At 42.0% G+C, this 26,531-nt stretch overlaps 1 protein-coding gene across 1 annotated transcript in view; it reads left to right on the top strand.

Annotated features, from left to right (window-relative positions):
* The first annotated feature begins 1,302 nt into the window (after positions 1-1,302).
* Positions 1,303-26,531, top strand: part of HDAC3 (histone deacetylase 3) — a 33,494-nt gene continuing 8,265 nt past the window's right edge. Inside the window, exons 1-11 of the mRNA XM_063447982.1 lie at positions 1,303-1,430; positions 4,600-4,682; positions 6,127-6,269; positions 6,462-6,543; positions 9,142-9,198; positions 9,396-9,451; positions 17,687-17,820; positions 19,136-19,216; positions 23,748-23,821; positions 24,563-24,627; positions 24,911-25,000. Coding sequence (XP_063304052.1) covers positions 1,376-1,430; positions 4,600-4,682; positions 6,127-6,269; positions 6,462-6,543; positions 9,142-9,198; positions 9,396-9,451; positions 17,687-17,820; positions 19,136-19,216; positions 23,748-23,821; positions 24,563-24,627; positions 24,911-25,000 — 920 coding nt within the window. The 5' untranslated portion in view covers positions 1,303-1,375. The remainder of the gene's footprint in view (positions 1,431-4,599; positions 4,683-6,126; positions 6,270-6,461; positions 6,544-9,141; positions 9,199-9,395; positions 9,452-17,686; positions 17,821-19,135; positions 19,217-23,747; positions 23,822-24,562; positions 24,628-24,910; positions 25,001-26,531) is intronic.

A 26,531-nucleotide genomic window follows, 5' to 3' on the forward strand; every position in this document is an offset into this window, starting at 1 on the left:
CGAGTGCCATGCATGGCACGCGTGCCGTAGGTTGCTGACCCCTGGTCTAGAGAGTCCATGTCAGCCTAGTCTGCATTCACCTGCTCCTTTTTTGGTGGGTCTCCCCATGATTTTGTCATGACCCAACTCCCATTCCTGACTTGTGATCTCCCATATGTTAGAATGTATGTCTGTGTACCTGTGGGACTGTGTATGTATGGGATTGTATAGCTGTTTTATGTGTGTGTCTGGGCTGGTTGTATTGAACCTAATTAAAGCTATGGAAATGGGAAAGGTAGGAGGTTAGGCCATGAATGGTGGGTGCACCTGTAACGCTCAGGAAACCTACTTCCCATGTGACTTGGACCCCTGTCTCACACATTTTGACTCTGCATATTGCATGCTGTGCCACAGTGGAACCTACTCTCTTGGGAAGTTTCCAGAAAGTGTATGGTTACTTCTTATCCATATGGTGATTATTTTGTAGGGCACCTCTGGTAACAGAAGGCACAGCCCTTCTTGCTGATTACTCCCAGGAAGAAGTCTCAATCATTTGTAGGACCTTTGTGGTTAAAGAGAGCGTCGTTGATGTTTTCAGGCTCCTTTGTGGTTACGGAGTCTGATTTTAGTCCCTGTTTTTGACCAGGTTTATCGTTTGAAAATTCTTGATCTCCTGCATTTGTGTATCAGACCTGGCTTGTATGATTACCTTGTTGGTGTACCAGACCTGGCTTTTGGTAATTTACCTGTGCCAGTCCGTAATCCTGACTTTGTTACGTTATATTGGTAATTATCCAACCCACAATTTAAAAAATCACCTCTTATTTTCAGATATTAAATATTATAATTAGGGTCCCACTCCACTGCCAATGTGTGAGGGCACCAGGTAACCCCTTTACGTTTTAATAGCCCTAATTTACTGAATACTGGTGGGGATATGGGAGAGACATAGTGATCTGTCAACCTCTCGGGGGGTCTTGGAAATTGCTGCTATCACTGTAGTGGGCATTGCTAGTTGCCAAAGCTGGGCATTGACAATAAGATACCAAGCATGATATGCGCCCTCTGGTGGCTGGTAAAAGGACAGATCGCTAAGCAGTTTATTTTATCTCCTAGCAACTAGTGACATTTCACGAAAGGCGTGGCTAGTCGTTGACGAAAAAGTCCGAGTAATCAAGTTCTAAACACCAGAGATAAAAAGTACATCCGTTGAAAATTTATTTTCGAGATCGTCAAAATGGCGGTCTTTTCGGAGAATCTAGAGTTCAGACTTAGTCTTAAGGCTTATGTGTTTAGTGCTTTGTTGTGAATGATGTCCTGCGTATTTCCTGCGCGCCACCGGAAGTGATGAGCTATCAGTGCTGCGGCGCTGTGCTTAGAGTACCAAGTCGTCGGTATGGCAAAAACCGTAGCCTATTTCTATGACCCGGATGTGGGGAATTTCCATTATGGTTAGTATGCATGGCAGGGAGTGTCTCTGTAACATGTCTGGGCACATTAGAGGGCACTGTGTGTGTGTATCAGTGGAGTTTGTCGGTCTGAATACTCTGCTGTGCGGCTGCAACTAATGGATCAATGGGTCTCCGCCTTTTTGATGAGGTGGGCTTAGTTTGGATATTGCTGGGAGAAGGGCTGGGCATGGTTTGGGCTGTCAGGGGGTGCAGAGGTACATATGGTGTAGGTTCTCAGGTGGGCTTGGCAGGTGTTATCAGAGGTGACCAGGCAGGTATGGTATGGGCTCATAGGTGGGCATGCTGTGGGGTATCACGGGTGCAGAGATAGGTATCAGGCATGCAGAGGTGGATGTGGTCATGCTTTGGGGTGTCAGCTATACACGGTTTGGGTTATCAAGAGATAGTTTTGGTATGGGTGCACAGGCGGGTATGGTTTGTGGTATCATGGGCGCACAGGTGGTCATGGTTTTGAGTTTTTTAGTTGCTGGTGGGGGTCATAGTTTTGGGTTTGGTTAAAGAGTTGTGCTAGATGTGGGGGTTGTTGGGTACTGAAATAAACGTCGTTTGGCATTTGAGTGCATAAGTTGTTGTGGTCTGAGCTTTGTTTGGGTGCTGGGGTGGTTGCGGTTTGTGTGTAGGTATAAGTTAGGCTTTCTGGCTGCAGAGTCACTTGTGACTTTTATAAAATGTTCTGTTTAGAGTTGCAAAGCTTGGCAATTGCATTTAAAGAGCACAGTTTTGTAAATGCCTTTTTGTTACATTTGCAGTCTAAGCATTTCATGGTTTCAGCGTCAGCTAACCACTCTCAGCCAATAAATAAGCCCATGTGCACATACATCTTCACATCATTTACATTAGCAAGCCTGGAACTCTTGTTGCAGCTGGCTGATGACACCTAGTGATGCTGCTGGAGGTGGAGTTACACAGCCAACTGCAAAGCAGTTAAACTCTGTATGTGTAGCATTTCATATTGAAACACTCCACATGAAAAAACTCCAGGCACCATGACCACTTTAACCCCTTAAGGACCAAACTTTTGGAATAAAAGGGAATCATGACGTGTCACACATGTCATGTGTCCTTAAGGGGTTAAGTCACTGACGTAGTTATAGTGCCTGGAAAAACCCTTTGAGCCGCACTGTCACTATTTATTTATTTATTTGGCTCTTCGTTTGATTTCCACTTTAAATCCCATGGGCGAGAGTGTTTTTTTTTTTTTGTATAATTGTCTCAATGACAAAATGTAGAACTGCAGTCAGAGCAGGTCTCACAAGATAAGATCTCTTCCCGTGTCATGTCTCTCTCCTGTCTCTCGGTATGTCACTAAGCATGAACTTTGCATCTCTTAAGATGTGTGGTTTGAAGTAAGCATACAGGGCACATTACAGGCACAGTCGTGAGGATGGCAGCACATTAAATAGAGATCTAGCTGGTCAAGAATGTTTTGAATGATTCTATTTTCCAGGAACAAGTATACAGATGTTTAGTGTATATATAATGGATTGGGGAGGGGTGCCAAGATGGGGACTGGGCCACTTTTTACAAAGTGACTAGAACCTATTTGGTATTAATGTGTGCTGATGTTAAATATGCTGTAGACTATTGATTAGCAAGAATATTGAAATTTTCTGAATATAGAGCTAAAAAGGTAAAGATAAAAACTATACTTCGTTGTGTACGTCTCTGAGTAATATACAACATTGTGTGTGCTATAGCTATGTTTGAGTAAGTATAGTGCTGGTGTATGCTTCTATTTCTATGTGCAGTACCCTATTCTCATTATCCATCACAATGCTTTTTTACATGCAAATATTTTTGTAGGGCAGATTTGTAAGTAGGCTATGTTGTTACTTACCACTATATATTCTCTTTGTTAATATAAGTACGTTTTCTGTTTTCATAAAAAAAACAGTATGTCAGAGTTAAATCCTAAATCAAGAAAAATAATTAAAGGAACACTATGTTAGGAATAAAAAAAAACTATTTCTAATGCTAAAGTGTGCCTCTACCTCCCCCAGTATCCCCCTGCTCTTGCTCATTCTCTTCCTCCAGTGATACCATGCCAATGAAGTACTTAATGCGCGTCAGAAGTTCCTCATCCGAAAGCATTGCATTAACACCCATCATCTAAGTGCCTCTAGTGGCTGTTTGGGAGACAGCCACTAGAGGCTGTCTTAGCCCTGCAATGTTAACATTGCAGTTTCTCTGAAACTGCAGTGTTTACATTGCGGGATTAAGGGGACAAGGACACTGCTCCCAGACCACTTCAATGAGAAGTGGTCTCCCATTAATTGATTTGATATTGCCTGGTTTGTTTTTTAAACTTTGTTTCTTCACCATACCTACTGTCCCAAACCACATTCTCACTCCCTGATGCTTCTCTTAAAGTAGATATGTCACTTGTAGGGTTCTTTGCCAAGAATGCAAAACGTCTTTACATATTTGACAAAGACTCATGAAACTGACAGATCCTATGTGAGTCTGGTGGCCGTGGAGTGCAGGGGAGTTAAGTTTGACTTTACCTTACCACCACCATCTCTGTTCTGCTGTCCTCTACTATCTGTGCTTCTGTTGCCAGGAGCCATATTTGTGCTATACTCTTGCACATATAGATGAATTAAGGGTACATGATTAAATTTAGCTGCTCATAGAAAATATTATTACAAATGAAAAACATTTTACTGTCTATATATTTGCAAAAACCGTGTTTTGTTTTTTCAAATGTCATCTTGTACAGAGTGTGGAGCTGAAGAGCTGCCACACTATGACAACTTTGAGTAATCACCATCTACAAAAGGATGAATAATAAACTACAGTTAGACCAAAGAGGCTGTATCTGCGATGATTTTGGCTTGATATAGATGGAAGTCCTCTACTTTTAAGTTGAAAAATGGCCAATTTTTAAAATCCATTTAAGTGTAATGTGGGTGGACTGTATTATTCTTATTGTATTTCTTATTACTATGTATACATACAGATTATATTTCTCCACAGAATTAATTTTCTTTGAAAAGGTTTCACAATTACCATTGAGGCCTTTATTGTGAAATGTGAAGGTTTCTATGTATACTTTTTGAACAAGACTATGTTCTCTGGTTGTTGTTTTGTTTTTTTGTTTTAATATCCTGTGCAATTAAATTAGTAACTTATTTCTCTTACCTCTCAGGCACAGGTCATCCCATGAAGCCACATCGTCTAGCTCTTACTCATAGTCTGGTTCTCCATTATGGCCTTTATAAGAAGATGATTGTAAGTTGTATTTTATTCATTCCACCATTTTCATTGTAATTTTATTTTGTTATAATATACTTTGTGTAAAATGTTATCCTTGTTGAATGTTAAAAAAATCTGCTTTTAAAAATGTTATTGCACAAATCTGGTTTCTGGAGCTTGAAAACCAAACAGAAAAAAGGTGAGTGATATTGTGGGGATGCCGTCTACTTCTGGTAACTTGTTTCATGTTCTTTTTAATGTACTAGTGCAGTGATAGCTCCATTGTTCTGTTTTTGTATTTGCTAATGGTTTAATTTTAATGGGTTAAAATTGCGTGTGCTTGACAGATGCCCAAGGTGACCAAGCTAAAGATTGTGTCCCGTGTTTAGATCCCTGTAAAGGGACACTTTAACATCTACAGAGCACTATAGTGGTTTTGCTGCCAATAGTCTCATGGTGCATTCCCAGGTAAAGCTCTAAAACTTCATACAAAGTTTGACACTTCCCTGGCTTTATCAGGCGCTAGCTGTCCTTACATTCTGCACAACTATGCTACAGAAGTAGTTCATAGCAGTACCCACCAGGTTTGGATAATATTCATTGGCTGTGTGTATCACACAGTCTAAAATAATTTTAAATTGAATAACTATACAGATATCCATTTTCATAACTATTTGAATGATTCCTTAACATATGGTTTGTGCTTTCATCTTTTAGTCTGCTGTTAATGGAAAATGTATTTTTTTTTTTTTTATTCTTTCTACAACTGGATTTAACAAATACATTAACTGATTCATATACACATTGTATTATTACTACACCATTATAGTCAAATGAGATTTAAATGTTCTTAGTAATGTGAGAAACTGAGATTTTAAACATGAGTAATCTTTAAAGTGAAATGGTGGTTGAAAGTTGACATTTATGTTGCTTCCAACCCATTATTGAAACAATAACTGCCCTTAAGGCGAAATAAGAGAATTGTTTTCCACTTAACATCATTTTCTTTTCCTATTCATAGGCCCGGCAGCAAAATGGAGGGTAGTGCCTCCCTTTCCTCAATTAGACAACAACCCTGGTACCCTAATAGAGTATAGGTACACCCAGGAGTTATGTAATTGCTTAGAAGTAGCTTCAGGCTTGAGCAAAACTGATGCTAAGTTGGGTTTGCTTACTTTCTAGTTAAGTTAATTTTTGTTTTTCACTGCACAGGCTCTCATAGCAAGCGACTTGAGTGTCTGTAATAATTAGTTGGGATTCTGATGGCATATGAATACTTGGAAACCTTGTGTTCAATGCAATATCATTTCATACTTGAGTTATAAGCACCCCATTATATGCTATAGATTTCATTTTTTGCATTCAGAAGACTCATGAAGGGATGAAGTGCGTATTGTGCTATGAGTATATTATTATTATTCAGGTCTTGATCATTAATGCATACTACTGGTGAAATGTATTCTGCATTTCATTTCTCAAGGTCTTCAAGCCTTACCAAGCCTCCCAACATGACATGTGCCGTTTCCACTCAGAAGATTACATTGACTTCCTGCAACGTGTTAGCCCCAATAATATGCAAGGTTTCACCAAGAGCCTGAATACTTTTAATGTTGGAGATGATTGGTAAGTGACCATTGCAGGCCAGAGCCAATAACCTCTTTTCCGTATAATACTCTAATTTTTCTATTAACAGGTTTAATTTCAGTCAGATAATAAATTCAGATAATAAAATTAACACATGCACCAAATTCTGTGCTTGGTTCTAGGCAAGGCAATGAGCTAACCACTGCCTAATTTTTTTTTCTTCATTTATAGCCCAGTGTTCCCTGGACTCTTTGAATTCTGCTCTCGTTATACTGGTGCCTCTCTACAAGGAGCAACACAGCTAAACAACAAGGTTGTAGACATCTCTGTTCTAACTACTGGTGATTAAAAGTCGTATTGAATCTGTGTGAAATATGAAATTATTCCCATTGTGTTTTGTGCTGTTCTGCCATGGGGAACATGAGTACTTATAGTTTGCAAATAATGATTTATAAATGTTTGTATCCAAACTAGCCAACATCAACATTTTAGGATTTAATAAAATTAAAAACCCCATTGTACAATCAGTACTAGGCTAAGCCCTAAAACTCCCATGTAACTCAGATGTGTGTGTGATTTATATTTCCAGTTGAAACCTGCCCAAGAGAATTGATACAGTTGCATTATAATGACTATAAAACTCAGAAATTTAATCTGTGCTAAAACGATTATATGGTGCTGTATCATATACAATTGACGTTCCTTTAAATTATATCTTGAGTTCACTCACAGCAGTGCTTAGACTGAAACGTTAAAGTGGTCGTTCAGTGTTTCATTGTAATCTAGTTTGAAAATAAGACTCAAGTCTATTGAGTTCAACCTTTAATGTTTGTTAAAGGGACACTATAGGGTCAGGAATAAAAACTATTTAGCCAACCTGTCCCCCTTAAATTACCATAAAATTCACCTTTATTCTAGCACTGTGCCTGTCTGCTGGCGCTGGCTCCGCCCCCGAATCGTCTCCTTGGCTGACATCATAAGAATTGATAATCTCAGCCCATCCAATAATTTCCTGTGGGAGAGCATTGGTCACATATATCCCGCCCTAATGCATATCCATAAGGCGGCTATGTCCATTGCGAGACGTCTTGTGACTTCCTGTGTAGACTCCTAAGCCATCTGTACTATAGGCATATTCCCTCTTCATATTCCCTCTTCTTCTTTTTAAGTGCTGGTTTACAGAAATATATTTCTTTAAAGGGACACTACAGTCACCTGAACAACTTTAGCTTAATGAAGCAGTTTTGGTGTTTAGAACATGCCCCTGCAGCCTCACTGCTCAATCCTCTGCCATTTAGGAGTTAAATCCCTTTGTTTATGTACCCTAGTCACACCTCCCTGCATGTGACTTGCACAGCCTTCCATAAACACTTCTTGTAAAGAGAGCCCTATTTAGGCTTTCTTTATTGCAAGTTCTGTTTAATTAAGATTTTCTTATTCCCTGCTATGTTAATAGCTTGCTAGACCCTGCTAGAGCCTCCTGTATGTGATTAAAGTTAAATTTAGAGATTGAGATACAATTATTTAAGGTAAATTACATCTGTTTGAAAGTGAAACCAGTTTTTTTTCATGCAGGAATCTGTCAATCATAGCCAGGGGAGGTGTGGCTAGGGCTGCATAAACAGAAACAACGTGATTTAACTCCTAAATGACATTGAAATTACAGGGGAATGATCTATACACTAAAACTGCTTTATTTAGCTAAAGTAATTTAGGTGACTATAGTGTTCCTTTAACTGATGTAAAGTTTCCTTTGCATTCAGAGTAGTGATTTTATTTTGGGGTATGTCCACAGTCATATCCTATTTCCTGTGATAGAAAAATAAGAAAAGGGTCAGCGCTAATAAAATTGAAGTAAGGTAGGCAGCGGCCCAACAGAAGTTAACCCTCAAACCTTCTGAGGAGAGGGCACAGCCCTCTTCCTGTATTTATATATCCTATTTCCTGAAGTATGTAATCTGGCTAATAAAACATGATTTGTCAATCATATGTTAACTTGCTTTACAGATTTGTATCTCCTGATCTGTAAATTTAACTTTAATCACACACAGGGAGCTCTGCAGGGTCTAGCTAGCTATTAACGGAGCAGGAGATATTAAACAGAACTTTCAATAAAGGAAATGTACGGTAAACATTAGATGACTGTTTGCAGGAAGTGTTTAGGGAGGCTGTTTAAGTCACATGAAGGGTGGTGTGACTAGGCCTGCATAAACAGGCCCAGTGATTTAACTAATAATTGCAGAGAATTGAGCAGTAAAACTGCAGTGGCATTGTCTATACATCAAAACAGCATAATTTAAGCTAAACTTGTTTTGGTGACTATATTGTCCATTTAAATGTGCCTGGAGTACTGAAAATAAATTTAATTTCTACTAGTATTCACTGGACACATACTGAAACCAAAAGGGCAAAACTGCTGACATAAAGGTCTAATGCTGACTGACAGGTAGATAAGGTGTCAAAATTAGGATATTAAATTAAAATATACTTTGTTACTATTTCTGTTAGCACAATGTATAGATGAAATGTGATGCTCTTTGATTTGAGGCTAAAATGTGTTCTGTTACCATGTACTTTTAATAGTGTATACCTTAGTAAAGTCCTGTGTACTTCAGGCTGTTGTGTTTTTTCTTTTGGATTTCCATAATCTGTTTTGGTTTGCGTTCATTGTAAGACATGCCACATACACTACCTTGGTGTCAAACTTCACAAATTATAATTTGAATGAAGGTTTGCAGCATGCAGAAAAAATATAGTCACTTCAATATTTTTAAATATTATTTCTCTTAATGGCTAAAATACGTTGTAAGTATACAAGATGAAAGCTGCAACAACTGTACTTTGTTGGTGCTATCCCCAGTATTGGAAATGACATGGCAACATTTAAATTCATGTTTATTATTTATCCCAGATCTGTGACATTGCAATTAATTGGGCTGGAGGTTTGCACCATGCAAAGAAATTTGAGGTAAGTGTTTCACAGTGGATGGTTAATAATCATCCAAGTTTTGTCTGCAGCGATTTGATAACTTGTAAACTTTACTGTGTAATCTAAATATGGAAAGTCACAATCTATATTTCGTGTCGTGGTTCATTCGAATACATCAATGAAAATAAACATTTTACAGTGCTAAAATGTGTTTTTATTTATTTTTTTTCTCACAGGCTTCTGGGTTTTGTTACGTCAATGATATTGTAATTGGCATTCTGGAGCTACTCAAGTAAGGATATTGCTCATGGTATATCTTGGCAATGCTATGTGTTTTTTCTACTTCTCATTATATTAAAAAGGCATGCATCACTTGTGACGTTTTTTAAACAAGCAAGCAAACACTTTCAAACAAAAGTAAGGATATTGCTCATGGTATATCTTGGCAATGCTATGTGTTTTTTCTACTTCTCATTATATTAAAAAGGCATGCATCACTTGTGACGTTTTTTAAACAAGCAAGCAAACACTTTCAAACAAAAATGCAAATCAAAATCCAGCAAGAATTACAGGTACTTTTAAAAGTATGTAGTAAATATGTATAAACTTGCCATAAACTTTGTCAGATTTCATTATTGGACTCGCTTCCCAGCTAGGGGAGTTTCTTCAGCCCACTGCACAAGGTATGGCACTTTTGTCAGATGTCCTGCACTGTACTGTGATTTACAAGGGCTGGGGCATCTTATCATTAGTGGTGCCCAGGTCCCTCAGGGTAAGCCATCAGTTGTCTCCATGGTTGCTATGCATGTAAAGCATAGCCAGCCAGGGTGACCGCCCTGCCCTTCATAACCGCATGCCCCACAATCATGAGGTGTACTTGCTTTCAGTTACAGCCTGAATTGCTGCGATATGCCATAGGTCCACCGTGACAGCCAGTTTCAGTGGTCCTGTGGTGTGTGTAATTGACAGCTGATTCCGGGCTGCATTAATGCATGCTGGGATCCGTTATCAGTTGGAAACTAATGGCTGACTAGGGGGAGGCAATCACCAGTAGTCCAAATGTCATGAGCTATATCTCTCATAATTCTGGCAAAGGATTAGAGCAGGGGGGTTCTCAACCTTGTCCTCAAGGACCCCCTACCAGTCCAGGGTTTAGGGATTACCTGGGTGTGTCTAAGGTGTTTAGAAAAAGAAAAGAAAAACACCTTAGACACACCCAGGTAATCCCCAAATCCTGGACTGGTAGGGGGTGCCTGAGGACTGGGTTGAGAACCCCTGGATTAGAGCAACAAGGCAGTCCTACAAAAGTCATTGGCTCCAAAGCTAGCTTGAGCTCTTGTAAATCACTGTACAGTGCACGACATCTGACAAAAGTGCCATACCTTGTGCAGTGGGCTGAAGAAACTCCCCTAGCTGGGAAGGGTGTCCAACAATGCAATCTGACATATGGTGGAAGAAAGCAAAGAGACATGTCTCTGTAATTTCATCCTATAAGTTTCTAAAAACCGGACTAAAGTGAACTGGTGGGGTATTACTGTACTTGGGGAAATGCAGCCGCATAAAATAATGGAGACCACTAAATTTGTCAGAAATTGATGATAAAAAGATGCCTCATGTTAAATTACCTAGGTTGTCTAATTCTACATATTATGTGTTGTGGTGGTAAAATGCAGTTGGGGGCCACTATAGATAGAGATATACCTCCTACAGACTGTAAACTCGTTTGAGCAGGGTCCTCTTCAAGCTCTTGTTTTTGTAGTTATCTTATTTATTGTTAAATCTCCCCCTTTTTATAATATTGTAAAGTGCTACGGAATCTGTTGGCAATATATAAATGCCAATGATAATACTAGAGAGAGAGATATAATACAAAAAAAAATAATTCTATTTATTTTTTTTGATCTGGCAGGCCTGCAATTTTACGCTCTTAAAAAAAAAAAAAAAATTCTAGATGGAAGGTTTTGCTGCACTGTCATAAACAGTCTGTAGAATTTCCCAAACCTGAAGTGTGTCTGAAAAGCACAATACATTTGATAGATAACCATCAAATTTAGTAGAGTTTTAATAAAATGGTCAAATGAAAAGTGTCAAAATGCTCTTGTTAAATGCCCTAGGGCTGGGCAAAAGGGCAAATGGTTTTAACTGTTAAAGGGAAACTCCAGTGCCAGGAAAACGATCCGTTTTCCTGGCACTGGAGGGTCCCTCTCCCTCCCACCCACCAATCCCCAGTTGCTGAAGGGGTGCAAACCCCTTCAGTCACTTACCTGAGGCAGCGGCGATGTCCCTCGCCGCTGTCTCCTCCTCTGCGCCGCTCCTCCTACTGGCTCCGGCGGGCAAGACTGATCCCGCCCACCGGCCGAGGAGACCTAATGCGCATGCGCATTAGGTCTCCCCATAGGAAAGCATTGAAAACTATTTTCAATGCTTTCCTATGGGGATTTGAGCGACGCTGGAGGTCCTCACACAGCGTGAGGACGTCCAGCGACGCTCTAGCACAGGTTTCCTGTGCTATGGACCAGGAAGAGACCTCTAGTGGCTGTCTAGTAGACAGCCACTAGAGGTGGAGTTAACCCTGCAAGGTAATTATTGCAGTTTTTAAAAAAAACTGCAATAATTACACTTACAGGGTTAGGAGTAGTGGGAGTTGGCACCCAGACCACTCCAATGAGCAGAAGTGGTCTGGGTGCCTGGAGTGTCCATTTAAGTACTTGTCTGGGAAGATGCCCAGAGCACTCTTGGTACCATATAATCTCTAAAGAGAGTTGTAGTTGCTATGTTGTAGTGGGGTTATTTATCAAGGGGAAGCGGGTGCTAATTTGAATGGAAAGTGTTGACATACAAAATAGCCTCATTCAGATAAATCTCTATTTCACTAAAGGCCAGGATTTGCAGATATGAGCTAAGAAACAGAAATTTAATACAGTTCTTACCTATTGGTATAGAGATTTATTTTTTATTTATTTTAAGAGAACAAGTTTGTAGAACACTGCAGAGTTCATAGACAATGGGTGATTAGAGGTAGTAGTAGTAGAAGAGAGTAGCAGATACTACAGCTAGATGATTACTATTTAAAGCATTAGGGTGGTATTTGACTTCATATTCATGTTTTTGCTTCACTATTTTGATAGTGCTGAAAAGTTAATATTTGTATCTAAATGACCTAGGCCCTGTTTTCGAATACAGGGCCATATAAATTATATTTAGTATGTGGTCATACTGTGTCTTTTAATATTACTTGTAAGAGGAAGAAACTGGCTTGTTAAAAAAAATATATATTTTTCTTTATTTTCTTATGAAATTGCTCCAACTGTGTGGATTCCTTTGTAATTAAGCAGGAATAATCTAATGTAACTTCAAAGTGCTTAAAACATAGCACAGATATAAGCATTTCCTCCTCTCAGCAGTTTGGAGATCTAGCGTGACTGATTTTTGTAATTTGAGTCAGATAACACTTGTTCATTACATTTATTATCATATAGGATGTACTATGCCAAACATGTCTTTATCTATATATGTATTGCAGAGCATGCATTTTTAATTTTACATTCTGCCTGCTGTGCTTTTTCAAACGCTGGGAGCAAAATAAACTACAATTCATTTTAGTGGTGATGATAACATGGCCTCATCAGTAATTTCATCACACTTGCTGATAATCATGGCTCTGGTACTCAGATGAATAGTTCTTGGAGATTTTGGTCCTTTTCTGAATTAATGTTCTTGTTACAATCTTGAATCATATTTTTTTCTCTTTAAAGGGACACTATAGGCAACTATGTGGTTTGGGTGTCATGTCCCTGTCTGTTCTGGAGAAACGGCAAAGTTTAAAGGGACACTATAGTCATCAGAATTACTACAGCTTACTGTAGTTGTCCTGGTGAGTATAGCCTGTCCCTGCAGGCATTTTAATGTAAACCTGTTTGCATTACTGAAAAATGCCTAAAGTAGCTAAACATACAATGTGGTTAACAGATGTCTAGGGACAACTATGGGGAAGGTGGGAACTACAGGCACAATGTCTTATAAGACACCTAATATAAACCACCACTGGACAGGGCAATAGCTAGAGCCCCTGTATAGAATTAGAACAATACTAAAGAGGTTCTTGTAGATGTTGTATCACCAAACAGAAAACTCTCTATCCTTTAACATACCTTCCTAAAGAGAGTGTATATAACCAGGGGAGGGAAATCTGGCAAAGCTCAGTGCTGAAAGATAATAACAGGGGCTAGAGGCAATAAAAAAACTGTAATAATCCCTATTTACCTCTGCACTGCACAAGGCTAGTGCCTACATGAACCACGTCCCTAGAACTGAAAAGAACCAAATCAACAAAAAGTGCACATAACTGTTATCTTTTAAAACCCGAGCTTTGTCAGATTTCCCTTCCCTGGTTATATACAGGGGCGGGCTGGGCCGGGGGGCAGGGAGGCAATTGCCCCCCAGGCCGCCCGAAATTCTTTTAGGACCGGCCGCGGCGGGCCGGCCCTTTAAATGCTGCAGCCGCCGAGCGTTACAGAGCGCTCAGGCGGCTGCAGAACAGATTCTCCCCTCCCTCCCCTGTAGGTGGCCGAGCTGCACTCCGGTCCGCGGTCCCGGCCGGAGTGATAGGAAAGTGCACTGAGTGTGCACTTCCTGTCAGTCCGGCCGGGTACAGGAAACAGAAACCCCTGTTCCGCGCGGAACAGGAGTTTCTGTTTCGTTTCCTGTACCCGGCCGGACTGACAGGAAGGTGCACACTGAGCACCTTCCTGTCACTCCGGCCGGGACCGCGGACCGGAGTGCAGCTCGGCCACCTACAGGGGAGGGGGTAAGAAGAAGGTGGGGGAAGGGGGGGGGGGTGTAAGAAGAAGGTGGGGGAAGGGGGGGGGGGGGGGTGTAAGAAGAAGGTGGGGGAAGGGGGGGGTAAGAAGAAGGTGGGGGGGTAAGAAGAAGGGGGGGGAAGGGGGGGGTAAGAAGAAGGGGGGGGAAGGGGGGGGTAAGAAGAAGGTGGGGGAAGGGGGGGGGTAAGAAGAAGGTGGGGGAAGGGGGGGGTAAGAAGAAGGTGGGGGAAGGGGGGGGTAAGAAGAAGGTGGGGGAAGGGGGGGGTAAGAAGAAGGGGGGGGAAGGGGGGGGGTAAGAAGAAGGGGGGGGAAGGGGGGGGGTAAGAAGAAGGTGGGGTAAGGGGGGGGGGAAGAGTAAAAAGAGGGGAGGGGGGGAGAGTATAAAGAGGGGAGGGGGGAGAGTATAAAGAGGGGAGGGGGGAGAGTATAAAGAGGGGAGGGGGGGAGAGTAAAAAGAGGGGAGGGGGAGAGTAAAAAGAGGGGAGGGGGGAGAGTAAGAAAAGGGGAGGGGGGGAGAGTAAGAAAAGGGGAGGGGGGAGAGTAAGAAGAAGGGGGGAGTAAGAGGGGCGGGGGGAGTAAGAAGAGGGGAGGGAGGATAATAAGAGGGGGAGTAAGAAGAAGGGGAGATAAGAAAAAGGGGGGAGTAAGAACAAGAGTGGGGAGTAATTAGAAGAAGGGGGTAAGAAGAAGAGGGGGGTAAGAAGAAGAAGGGGAGTAAGAAGAAGAGGGGGGTAAGAAGAAGGGGGAGTAAGAAGAAGAGGGGGGAGTAAGAAGAAGAGGGGGGAGTAAGCAGAAGAGGGGAGTAAGAAGAAGAAGGGGGTAAGAAGAAGAAGGGGGGTAAGAAGAAGAAGGGGGGTAAGAAGAAGAAGGAAGGGGTAAGAAGAAGAAGGAAGGGGTAAGAAGAAGAAGGGGGGTAAGAAGAAGAAGGAAGGGGTAAGAAGAAGGAGGAGGGTAAGAAGAAGGGGGAGTAATAAGAAGAAGGGGGTAAGAAGAACAAGGGGGGGAGTAAGAAGAACACAGGGAGGAGGGGGGGGGGTAAGAAGAACACGGGGGGGTGAGAACACACAGAGGGAGGAGTGAGAAGAACACAGGGAGGGTGGAGGGGGGATGAGAAGAGCACAGGGAGGGTGGGTGAGTGTGAGAAGAGACCGCTAGGGGAGGGTGGGGGAGAGGAGAGACCACTAAGGGGCAGAGGAGAGCTCTAAGGGACAGAAGGGACAGCTCTATAGGACAGGGGGCAAGACAGGGAGCTCTTTAACACTACGCGCACACACCCACACACACAATGCATCCCTATACATACACAGAAACACACAATGCATCCCTATACATACACAGAAACAGAACATGCTTCCCTTACACACAGAGAAACACACAATGCATCCATTACACACACACAATGCAACCCTTACACACAAAGACAATGCATCATTTGCACACATACACAGAAACATACAATGCAAACCCTTACACACACATGCAAACACACACACTGTTTTTCTTACATACACACAGAAACACAATGCATCTCTTACACTCAATGCACACACATACAGACACACACCTTGCATCCCTTATGCATACAAACACAGATTCACACAATGCATCCCTCACACACAACCAGAAACACATAATACATCCCTTATACACAAATACACACTGCTTCCACTACACACAAACACACTGCATCACCTGCACAAACTGGTATCCCTATACACTACATACCATAAGCACACATATTAGATAACACATAACACATCCCCTACACACTCCACTCCCTGTGAGCGAGCTCATGGGTGGGTGGAACATACAAGTGGACTTATGAGTGGGCCTTATGGGCATACTCACCGTCAGGCACTGGAGCCCAGACCTTGAGCTGTGTAAGAGGCCCCAAAAAAATGGAGCTGCTTCCAATTCTCCCAGAACGTTGAATTTTGTGACCACAGTTGCAAACAGCCTCCAGAGGTCCTGTTCTACACCAGACCAGTGGAGCCAAACTGCAGCCCATCATCATCCTCATCTAATTGTAAGTAGGCAATCTAGTATATTATTAGTGACACTAATCTATAATTTACCTCACATTAAAGGGACAAATCCTTGCACCGGCTCTGATCCTGGGCAGGTGCACCAGTCTACTGGTGACCCACAGGAGGGGAGTGCACTGATTGCACTGCACTCTCCTCCTGCCCAGACCCGTCTTGACCGCAGTGCAAGTGCCCTCTGCCCCTAATTTACAGTGGCTCACACTCACAACAAGCAGTGCCTGGAGCCCTTTGCAGAGACGGAAACAAAGAGGTTCTGCGGCAGCTGGCCGTCCTGCAAGCATTACATTAAACAGCTGTTCCCCATGCAGCCACAGGTGGCGTTGTGCTGGGAGACTGTGATTACTCTTCATTTCCTCCCAGCCTACAGAGCAGCGCATGGGGGAGAGAGGAGGAGGCATGATTTAATCTTGAATAAATCCTCTAAGCAAACCTTTATAAATTTTGGGGGGATCAGCTCTAGTTTCCACAGTTTATTTGTGTTTACTCTCATCTCTGTATTAATATTGAGGGATGTCTAAGTAGTAACATCAGTGTGTGTCAGCAGGGCCAGCCGTTGGGGTGGGCAAGCTGTGCGGTCACGCAGGGTGCCATGACCACAGAGGCGCCCGGCGGCCAACACAGCTCACAAGTTGGGTACACCAGCATATTTAATTTAAACGATTCGCTGGTGGTCCACTGGTGCGCACCAGCAGTAGGTGCAGTCATATCATATCCTCTCCCTCGTGGTTCCGGCGCTCAGTTACTGAGTCAGAGCACAAGCTCAGAGATTCTCAGCCTGTGCTCTGACAACATTGAAAGTCAGAGCCGTGAAGGAGCGGGTATGGCAAAGAGCTACTGATTAGCATTACATCAATATCCGTTATAAAACCAGAAAAAGGTGGGCATGGATGGTGAACTGATTTGGTGGCGCAATGGGCCACTTGACTGGTTTTGCCCCCCAGGCCTAAGGCTGCCAGCCCTCCCCTGGTTATATACACTCTTTAGGGAGGTCTGTTACAGGATTGAGAGCTTTCTGTTTGGTGATACAATATCACTAAAGTGTTCCTTTAAATATCAGGGTTAAAATGTCTCTATTGGCTGTCAAATTGTCTGCTATTGTGGAGGAAGCGCCAATAGTAGCTGTCAGAGTGAAACTTGGCTAATTCAATCTGATTAGCGCAGCGTTTTGCTACCCATGTGTAATAGTTTCCCAATGCTTTCCTACGATAAAGCATTGGATTAGCTGAGACAATCAACATTGATGATCTCAGCCAATGAGGCAGTATGTCCCCACAAAGACCAGCATCGCAAGGGCTAAAAGGTAAGTAAAACTCACACTTCCACCCTTTACACCGCAGGGAAAACCTTAAATTGTTACCTATTGTTAATTCTTTTGGCATTTCATGATGTTTAAATCTTCAATGTTCACGTGCCTATATACTTAGTAGTATGTCATTAGAACTCCTTTATGATGCCCGTACAAGTCTACAGACTATAATGCATCCAATTTTCTTTAAATAAGTTTTTTTTTTATCTGCTTATCTGAACTTACACAGTCTTTAATACACTGCTAGCTACATGAAGTCAATTGGTTAGATAAAACATTCATTCTTACAGAAAATTTACGTTCTTATTAAAAACATTGGGGGATGCATGTTAAGTAATTTACATTTCTTTCTTCAGATATCACCCCCGTGTTCTTTATGTAGATATTGATATCCATCATGGAGATGGGGTACAGGAAGCATTCTATCTCACAGACAGAGTTATGACTGTATCGTTTCACAAATATGGCAATTATTTTTTCCCTGGTACTGGTAAGTTATTTATTCAGATTCGTATAGATTGCATTTTAAGTAATCTCTGGAATTTTTGGTTGTATCTGTGAACTTAAAGCTAATGCCTGTAATAGAAGTGCAATGCCCTTTTAAAGATCATCTTTGACCTCAATAATTTAATATTTGCAATTACAGCTCTAAGTGGGGGGCACACTTGAATGAATGCATTGCTTCTAGCAGTTTGTTGCTTTTGTATGCTGCAGGAATGAAAGTCAGGGAACCTCTGTCATTATTAAAGCGACACAACTATAATAACTACAGATTAGTGCTAATGGTGCGAGAAATCATGGGCTGCCAATAAAGAAAATATGGCTGAACAATAAAATATATGAAGTTTCCAATCATGCTTGTTAGTCATATGTATTGTGCAACTCAAGAAGGCTAGCATTAAATTTCCCCTTTTAGTTGTGAATTACTTGTCAGACCCCTTAAAGGGGCATTCTGAAGAAAGGGAAAGTGTCACCCTTTGCTGGCTTGCCTCTGGGGCTTTCTTGTCCATTTTTTTTTTTTTTCTTCAAGCAGTTTGACAAAAAAAAACTCCTTAACTTGTTAAGTTATACGTTTACTTTTTTCTTTTTAAAAAAAAAAAATTCTTTATTTATTTTGACAGATATAACATAAATATCACAAGAGCACTATGCACTTCACGACATTGGCTGCATACATAATAAACAGGGTACATCCATTCTACCAAAGCATGTATGGGCGGTGGCTGCCTAACGGAGTGCCTCCCCCTTGTTCCCTGTTCTGCATAATTAAAGCGCATAAATGTCCCCTGACATAGTGAGCCATAGGCTGTCCGTTTTTATTTTTGAGAATAACTAAAAGGATATATAGAGATTAAGAAAAAAGCAGAACCCTCTATCCATGGTAACCTGTGTGACCTGTTTGTGGGACGAGGACGTGTCCCCTGTAAGAGTGTGCTCCCTATCTGCCGGGTCGCCTCTGGGCTGTCAATGCCCGCTTATCTCGGGCTGCTTCGTGTGAGAGCGTCATTAGGTCCTCCCGTGCTTTAAGTTGTGTTCGGGGTGTGCCGCTCACAGCCCCCTCTAGAAGGCTACATTTGCCTTTATGCAGATATACACATAGATAGAGAAGGTGAAGAAAGAGTCGAGAGAAGGAGAGGGGGGAGGGAGGGGGGGAGCGTTATCCTTTTTAGTTGCCTGCCCTGTGGTCTCCAGGACTACCAGATGGTTTAACCCAAAGGGCTATCCTCCCAAGGAGCCCATGTTTTCAGGAATCGGGTTTGGGTACCCCTGACTCTGGCTGTCAACTTTTTTTCTTATCTACACAGGTGACATGTATGAAGTTGGAGCTGAAAGTGGAAGATATTATTGTCTTAATGTTCCTTTAAGAGATGGAATTGATGATCAAAGTAAGTAAGGCTTAGAGAATAGTTGCTGAAAAACTAAAAAATTCTAAGCTGCTAGCCAGGCCTTAAATTTATACACTGTCATGAACAGATGTGCATAGTTTGGTTTTTGATTCACCTGTCTGAATTCACAAAGCAAACGTAATAATAATATTATTATTATTATTATTATTATTATTATTATTATTATTATTCCAACAAATTCCGTAGCGCTGTACAATGGGTGGACTAACAGACACATAATTGAGATCAGACCACTGGATGTACAGGAACAGAGGGGGTTGAGGGCCCTGCTCAATGAGCTTACATGCTAGAGGGAGTGGGGTATAGTGACACAAAGGGTCAAAGTAGGGGAATTAAATCGTTTTAGAGAAGGGTTTATTGAGTGCTTGGTAGGTCATTTTTGACAGTTGCAGGAAAGGAGTCATGGGGTGGAGGATGAGAAACCTGCTGACAGTTTAATTGATACGCTTTAATAAAGAAGTGAGTTTTCAAAGATTTTTTTTTTTTTGAAGGAGTGAAGGCTGGGTGAACGTCTGATTGAGGAGGGTAGGGAGTTCCACAGAATAGGTGCAGCCCTAGAGAAGTCTTGAAGGCGAGCGTCAGAGGTGGGGATCCGGGCAGAGGATAGGCGTAGGTCTTGGGATGAGCGCAGGGGTCTTGACGGGACATACTTGTGTATGAGGGAGGATAGGTATGTTGGAGCAGCATTATGTAGGGATTTGTAAGCAAGCGCCGAATTTTTAATTGGGCCCTATATCTAACTGGAAGCCAATGCAGGGACTGACAGAGTGTGCAGGCGTGGGAGGTGCGACCGGATAGGAAAATAAGCCTTGCAGCCGCATTCATTATAGATTGCAGCGGTGCAAGCTGGGAACATGTAAGACCGGTGAGAAGGGGATTGCAGTAGTCGAGGCGAGAGAGAAGAGCATGAACCAGTATCTTAGCCGCGTCTGGCGTTAGATATGGGCGGATGCGCGCTATGTTCTTGAGTTGGAAGCGACAGGATTTGACTATCGATTGGACATGGGGAGTAAAAGAGAGGTCAGAATCGAAAAGAACCCCTAGGCAGCGAGCCTGCGAGGTAGAGGTGATAGTAGCGCCGTTGACTTGGATGGAGACAACAGGAGAAGCAGCACTTGAGGGAGGAAGAACTAGAAGTTCTGTTTTGGACAGGTTGAGTTTAAGGAAGTGAGCAGCCATCCAGTTGGAAATAGCAGAGAGGCAGTCAGAAACACGAGTCAAGGTGGGTGGAGAGAGATCAGGGGAGGACAGGTAGATTTGCGTGTCATCTGCATATAAATGATATTGGAAACCAAAGGAGCTGATGAGTTTACCAAGGGAGGCAGTATAGATGGAGAAAAATAGGGGGCCGGGGACAGAACCTTGGGGGACGCCGACAGAGAGGTGTTGGGGAGAAGAGGCAGAACCAGAGGAAGAAACACTGAAAGAGCGCTGGGAGAGGTAGGAGGAGCACCAGGAGAGAGCAGTATTCCGTAGACCAAAGTTATGAAGAATGTGAAGAAGCTGTTGATGATCAACAGTGTCAAATGCGGCAGAAAGATCAAGGAGGATTAGGATAGAGTATTGGCCGTGAGATTTAGCAGCAATTAAATCGTTGGATACTTTGGTCACAGCAGTTTCGACAGAGTGCCCAGCGCGGAATCCAGACTGAAGGGGGTCAAGCAGAGAGTTGGATTTGGGAAAGTCTGTCAATCTGGCGTACACAACTCTTTCGAGGATCTTGGAGGCAAATGGCAGTAGCGAGATAGGGCGGTAGTTGGATGGGGAGTTGGGATCAAGGTTGGGCTTTTTCAGAATTGGGGTTACGGTTGCATGTTTGAAGGGTGAGGGAAATGTGCCAGAGGAAAGGGAGAGATTGAAAATGCTAGCGAGAGGGAGACAAAGTGCGGATGAGATGCGAGGGAATAGGATTGAGGGAGCAGGTGGTGGGGCGGGAGGACAGGAGCAGAGCAGAAACCTCTTGTGCTGTAGCAGGTGCAAATGTGCATAGGATGGCAGGGGGAGTGGGGTTGGGTGATGTAATAATAGGGGTAGGAGAGAGATTAGAGATCTCTTTCCTGATTGTAGAGATCTTCTCACTGAAATGAGATGCAAAGTTTGTGGTGGAAGGAGGGGGGAGTCACAGGGCGAAAAAGAGCATCAAAAGTGTGAAACAGGTGTTTGGGTTGATGGGACAGTGTGCTTATGAGGGTTTTGAAGTAGTTTACTTTTGCAGAGGAAAGAGCCATGTTGTAGGAGCGCAGCATAAATTTATAGTGGACAAAGTCAGATGCAAAGTGAGACTTTCTCCAGCAGCGTTCAGCAGTTCTGGAACATTTTTGGAGGTAACGGGTCAGCTTAGTGTGCCAGGGTTGTAGTTGGGGGCGCTTGCTGCGTTTAACTGTAGGAGGTGTCATGATGTCAAGTTCAGAGGAGAGAGTGGAGTTGCAGAGTTAAGGCAGTTGAGATTTGAGATGGGTAAAAGGAGTGTTTGGAGTGTGGTGGAGAAGTGCTGGAGATCGAGGGAGTTGAGGTTTCTGCGAGGTTGGAGAGTTGATGGTGGTGAAATTTTGGTATGGGGTATGCAGATGTTAAATGTTAGATGGTGGTCAGACAAAGGAAATGGAACAGTGGAGAGATCAGAGGTGGTACAGAGATTGGTGAAGATGAGGTCAAGAGTGTTTCCTGCAGTGTGAGTTGCTGAGGAAGAAATCTGTGTGAGTCCAAAGGAGGAGGTTACAGAGAGCAGACGAGAGGCATCAGGGCAGTTGAGCTTGTTGATAGGGATATTGAAGTGCCCAAGTATGAGAGAGGGAGTGCTAGAGGAAAGAAAGTGGGGTAACCAGGAGGAAAAGTGTTCAATAAATAGTTTAGGGTGACCGGGGGGGTGCGATAGATGATTGCAATTCTTAAAGGAGTGGGTTTAAAAAGGCGTACAGTGTGAACTTCAAAGGAAGTAAAGGATAGGGCAGGGGCAGGGAGAATAGGTTGAAAGTTGCATTGAGGGGAGAGAAGGATGCCTACACAATCTCCTTTACAGTCAAGTCTAGGAGTATGGCAGAACTGTAGACCACCAAAACATAAAGAAGCAGGAGTAGGGGTATCTGATGGGGACAGCCAGGTCTCAGTGAGTGCCAGTATTGTGAGTGAGTTAGAGATGATGAGGTCATGTATAGCTGTAGATTTGATGTTACTACAAATGGAGCGAGTGTTCCAGAGTGCACACTGAATTTTGGTAGAGGAGGATAAACTGCAGTGTATTTGGAGGAGGTTTGCATGGTTTCTAGTTATTTTGATGTGAGCAGATGAGGTGAGGGGCCCTGGGTTGGGAGAGACGTCACCAGCTGCCAGAAGTAGGAGGAGAGATAGTGACAGGAGGTGTGAATGGGTTTTACACCTCCACCTCCTACAGAATGTAAGCTCGATTGAGCAGGGTCCTCTTCAACCTATTGTTCCCGTAAGTTTATTTGTAATTGTCCTACGGAATCTGTTGGCGCTATATAAATGGCGATGATGATAATAATAATAATAATTCTTCCCTAAATATTCTGTACTGTCGGGTTAATTTACATTCCTACCTTAAAATCTTAAAATCATGTATGTATATGTGTGTATTTATTTTATTTTTTTAAATGGTATTGGGAGTTGCTCCTCAAATCAAGCGTCCAAGATAAATCGATATATGAAATACATAAAACAGTCAACAAAATGGAGGGCAAATGGCAACGATCTACAGCTCTTATAAATGTACTTGAGCTATAAAATCCCCATTTATTGATAGAGGTGTGTTACTACTTTTGGTCCTCAGTGGGATATGAAACAAAAAGCACTGTATGGTGAAATAATTCCATAAAAGGGAAATTGAGCAAGTAATGGGTGAATAGACATACACTCGCATATAAGAGAGCCTGTAGGAGCTCAACTGTGACAGCATGAAGTAGTACAATGCACACTCTAGAATAGTTGTTTCAAATGTCCTCCATGTGAATATTGAATATGTAAAACAAAGAATATATAGTGCAAAAAATTCCAACAGATGCTATATTAAAGTAATGTATGTTATAAAGGTATTTGTATAATGGCAAAATTAAGATGAATATAGTTTAATCCTTTAAGGATTGTCAAAATAAGTTGTTTAGCAATTTAGTCCTCCAAACTTTTTCTTTTGAAAGTGTCAGATCAAGGGATGCAGTGATGATGCAGTGATTTTTCAGTTTTGTATAAAACTGAGCAAGATCTCAGAATGCTTCGCTGGGTACATTTTGTTTTCCTTTCGGGCCTGGAGTGTGCTTTGAATGCTATAAAAAAAAAAAAAAAACTTGGCAAGAGTCCAATTTGAACTAGCATTTCGACTTCATATACCAATTGGAATCCGCAACGGCTATATGTAAAATGTATTGCTTCTAGCGTTTGTTGTCTTACTTTGTGAATATAAGTGATCTGCTCACACCTTCTCCAAGGTTCACATGTTGGTTAGTTAAGCTCACTATTCTTATACTGACTACAACGCTGCTCTCTATTTGCTTTTCAGGCTATAGACACCTTTTCCAGCCTGTCATCAAACAAGTGATAGATTTCTACCAGCCAACCTGCATTGTTTTACAGGCAAGAAAAATATTTGTACAACATTTCCTATTATCCATTTCTTTTTCTCGATTTTTTTTTTTTTTTGGTTTGTTTGTTTTGTGGTCCATCTACTCTAGATAGAAGTGCCCCTTTAACCCCTTAAGGACCAAACTTCTGGACTAAAAGGGAATCGTGACATGTCATGTGTCCTTAAGGGGTTAAACAAAATACAGTAAAAACATGAATGAAAAATATCAAATACATACATATGCTTACTGCATTCAAGGAAAGCCGTGTTTGGGAGGACAAGTAAGCATGGACATTTTTTTATTTTGAAATCGTGTGTTTTCTGTTTGTCATGATTTAGAGATCCTTCTTTTTAAAACCTTGTATATCTTCATAGTCATAGATATTTAAATGCATTTAATACATGCATACAATAAAAGATATTACACTAAGCAGGTATCTCCCTTGTTTTCTGATAATCTCTTGTGTCATCCATTGCAACTTGGAAATTACTACAATATCTCAATCCCAAAGAAATGGGAGAAAGTGATCCTAGTCACATAGTGACCTTAAAACTGATTGTATGCATTTGTGAAGTACAGTCAGTGGATGTTACCAGCTACATTTCAGATAAGTTGGTGTCACTCTTTAAGCATTTCTTGGGGTGATGTATGTAGGATGTGCAAAATTCCCTTGCTGCAGGACTGTAAGGGGCGGACTTTTTTTTTTTGTATATATAAATTTGTTCTAATTTGTATTCATTTACTATTCTAGTGTGGGGCTGACTCATTAGGCTGTGATCGATTAGGTTGCTTCAACTTGAGCATAAGAGGACATGGGTAAGCAAAACAATTTTCTAATGATAATGGTTCTTTATAAATACATGCACTCAACATGTATGAAATGGTGATGTTTCAAGTGGCTTAAAGGAGATAAAAATTGTCTAATTATATGCTGGTGACTTAGTTTGCGATAGATTTTTAGAAGAAATCAATTGAAAAATAAAATTACTTTTAAAGAGGGGGTACTGTTCAACCCAAGAAACAATCAATCCCTCTATACTTAAATGGGTCATCAACCACATACAATATATATATATATTTTTTTATTTTTTTCCCACAGGGATTGTGTTCAGTATGTGAAAAGCTTTAACATACCTTTACTCGTGCTAGGAGGTGGTGGTTATACAGTGCGCAATGTAGCGAGATGCTGGTGAGTAATTTGCTATCTTTGGTGAGATTTTTGTACAACTGAAAAGCAATTGGCTGCATTATTTTCTAGTTTTATTTTTCTTTATTCTCACTAGTAATGTTTTTACTTTACATGCCACGCAGCACATAAAAGGAAATGTTGAAGAAATGCCCAAGCACACATGTGCTTGTATGGCATTTCTGTGCAGATGACAGAGTAGGTATGAGGTTGTCCAATGTGTCGGTGTGGGAAATTTACAATGTGGAGGGGGGGGGGGGGCAGTGTGCTTTTGCATTTTTTATTTTACATCCACTACTTTAGTTGCCTCAGTAAACACTACAGTCGTTAGAGGTAAAAACATTGTTAAAGTGACAGTTCCTCTTTAATGTTAAGGGTGACAAGCAGCACTTCTTAATTGTTAAATTTCAGTCACCACAATGTTCAGCATGCTTTGTAGATTGAATGCCAGGGTGCCTTTGGCACTCAAGCTACATAGAGCATAATGCTTGCCATTCTACAGCTCCACCAGTATGCGCTGAGTGATATGGGGAGACGTGGTCCACTTTATAAATTAGATACCACATGCACTCTGAGTACAGTTCTCTGCATGCTCACACATCAGGATTGGTGATAAACACTCTGAGGATTGTGAACAGAATTTTGGGTTATGTAGCTTCTGGCACAGGTAAAACATGAATTTGTAGAGTGGGCGGCAGAGACCTAAACGACTGCATACTAGATGGGCTCTGTTTTTTAAACTAACTAAATCGGCGGTTATCGGTGAGTTAATTAGCAGTGAGCTCACCCCATGGATCAACAAGTGCCATGGGCCGAAAAACAAAAACAGGACAAACCCAAGCCAGGAGTAAATATAGGCGATTTCTTCCGCCACGCTCAAGATGCACATGGGCCCAAGATGGCCGCCAACCACGAGGATTACATGGACTCCTTGGAGTATCTGAGCCTGGATGACTGCAAAGGTGTCATGTTTGACCCGCTGACACAGCAGACTCCTAAACCTGGGGATTCTAGCACCCAGCAATTCAGCAATGCTGAAAACCATGCTGGTAGACCTGCAGAAGGTAATCCAGGCCGACGTGGCCCAGTTTTGCACAGACCTCAAGGGACTAGGCAGTTGCATTGGGGGGGTGGAGGCCTCTTCCGATAAGCAGGCCCAATCCATTGCGGAGCTCCAACTTGAGGTGCAGGCATTCAAGACGCACCAAGCCCAAACTGAACAACGATATGCAACGCTTGAAGACCAAAGGCGCATCAGCAGAGGAACTCCTACACCTGATGCAGAGACTCATCGGAGTCCTACTGGCCCCTCACTGGCACTCAGAAATCTTATGTAAGGTTCCGTATCTACGCTGATAAAGCAGCGGTTCTACCTGCTCTCAAAGGAAACACACCATACAAATTTGAAAACCTGACCCTTTCATTTTATGCCAACCTGCCAGGGGAAACTCTGCAGTGGCGACGATCACTGCAGCGCTTTAATGCACTACTTGCAGAACGCAACATAGGATATCGATGTCCTGCACAAAAACAC

Source organism: Pelobates fuscus, chromosome 3, assembly GCF_036172605.1.
Source record: "Pelobates fuscus isolate aPelFus1 chromosome 3, aPelFus1.pri, whole genome shotgun sequence".
Lineage (NCBI taxonomy): Eukaryota > Metazoa > Chordata > Amphibia > Anura > Pelobatidae > Pelobates > Pelobates fuscus.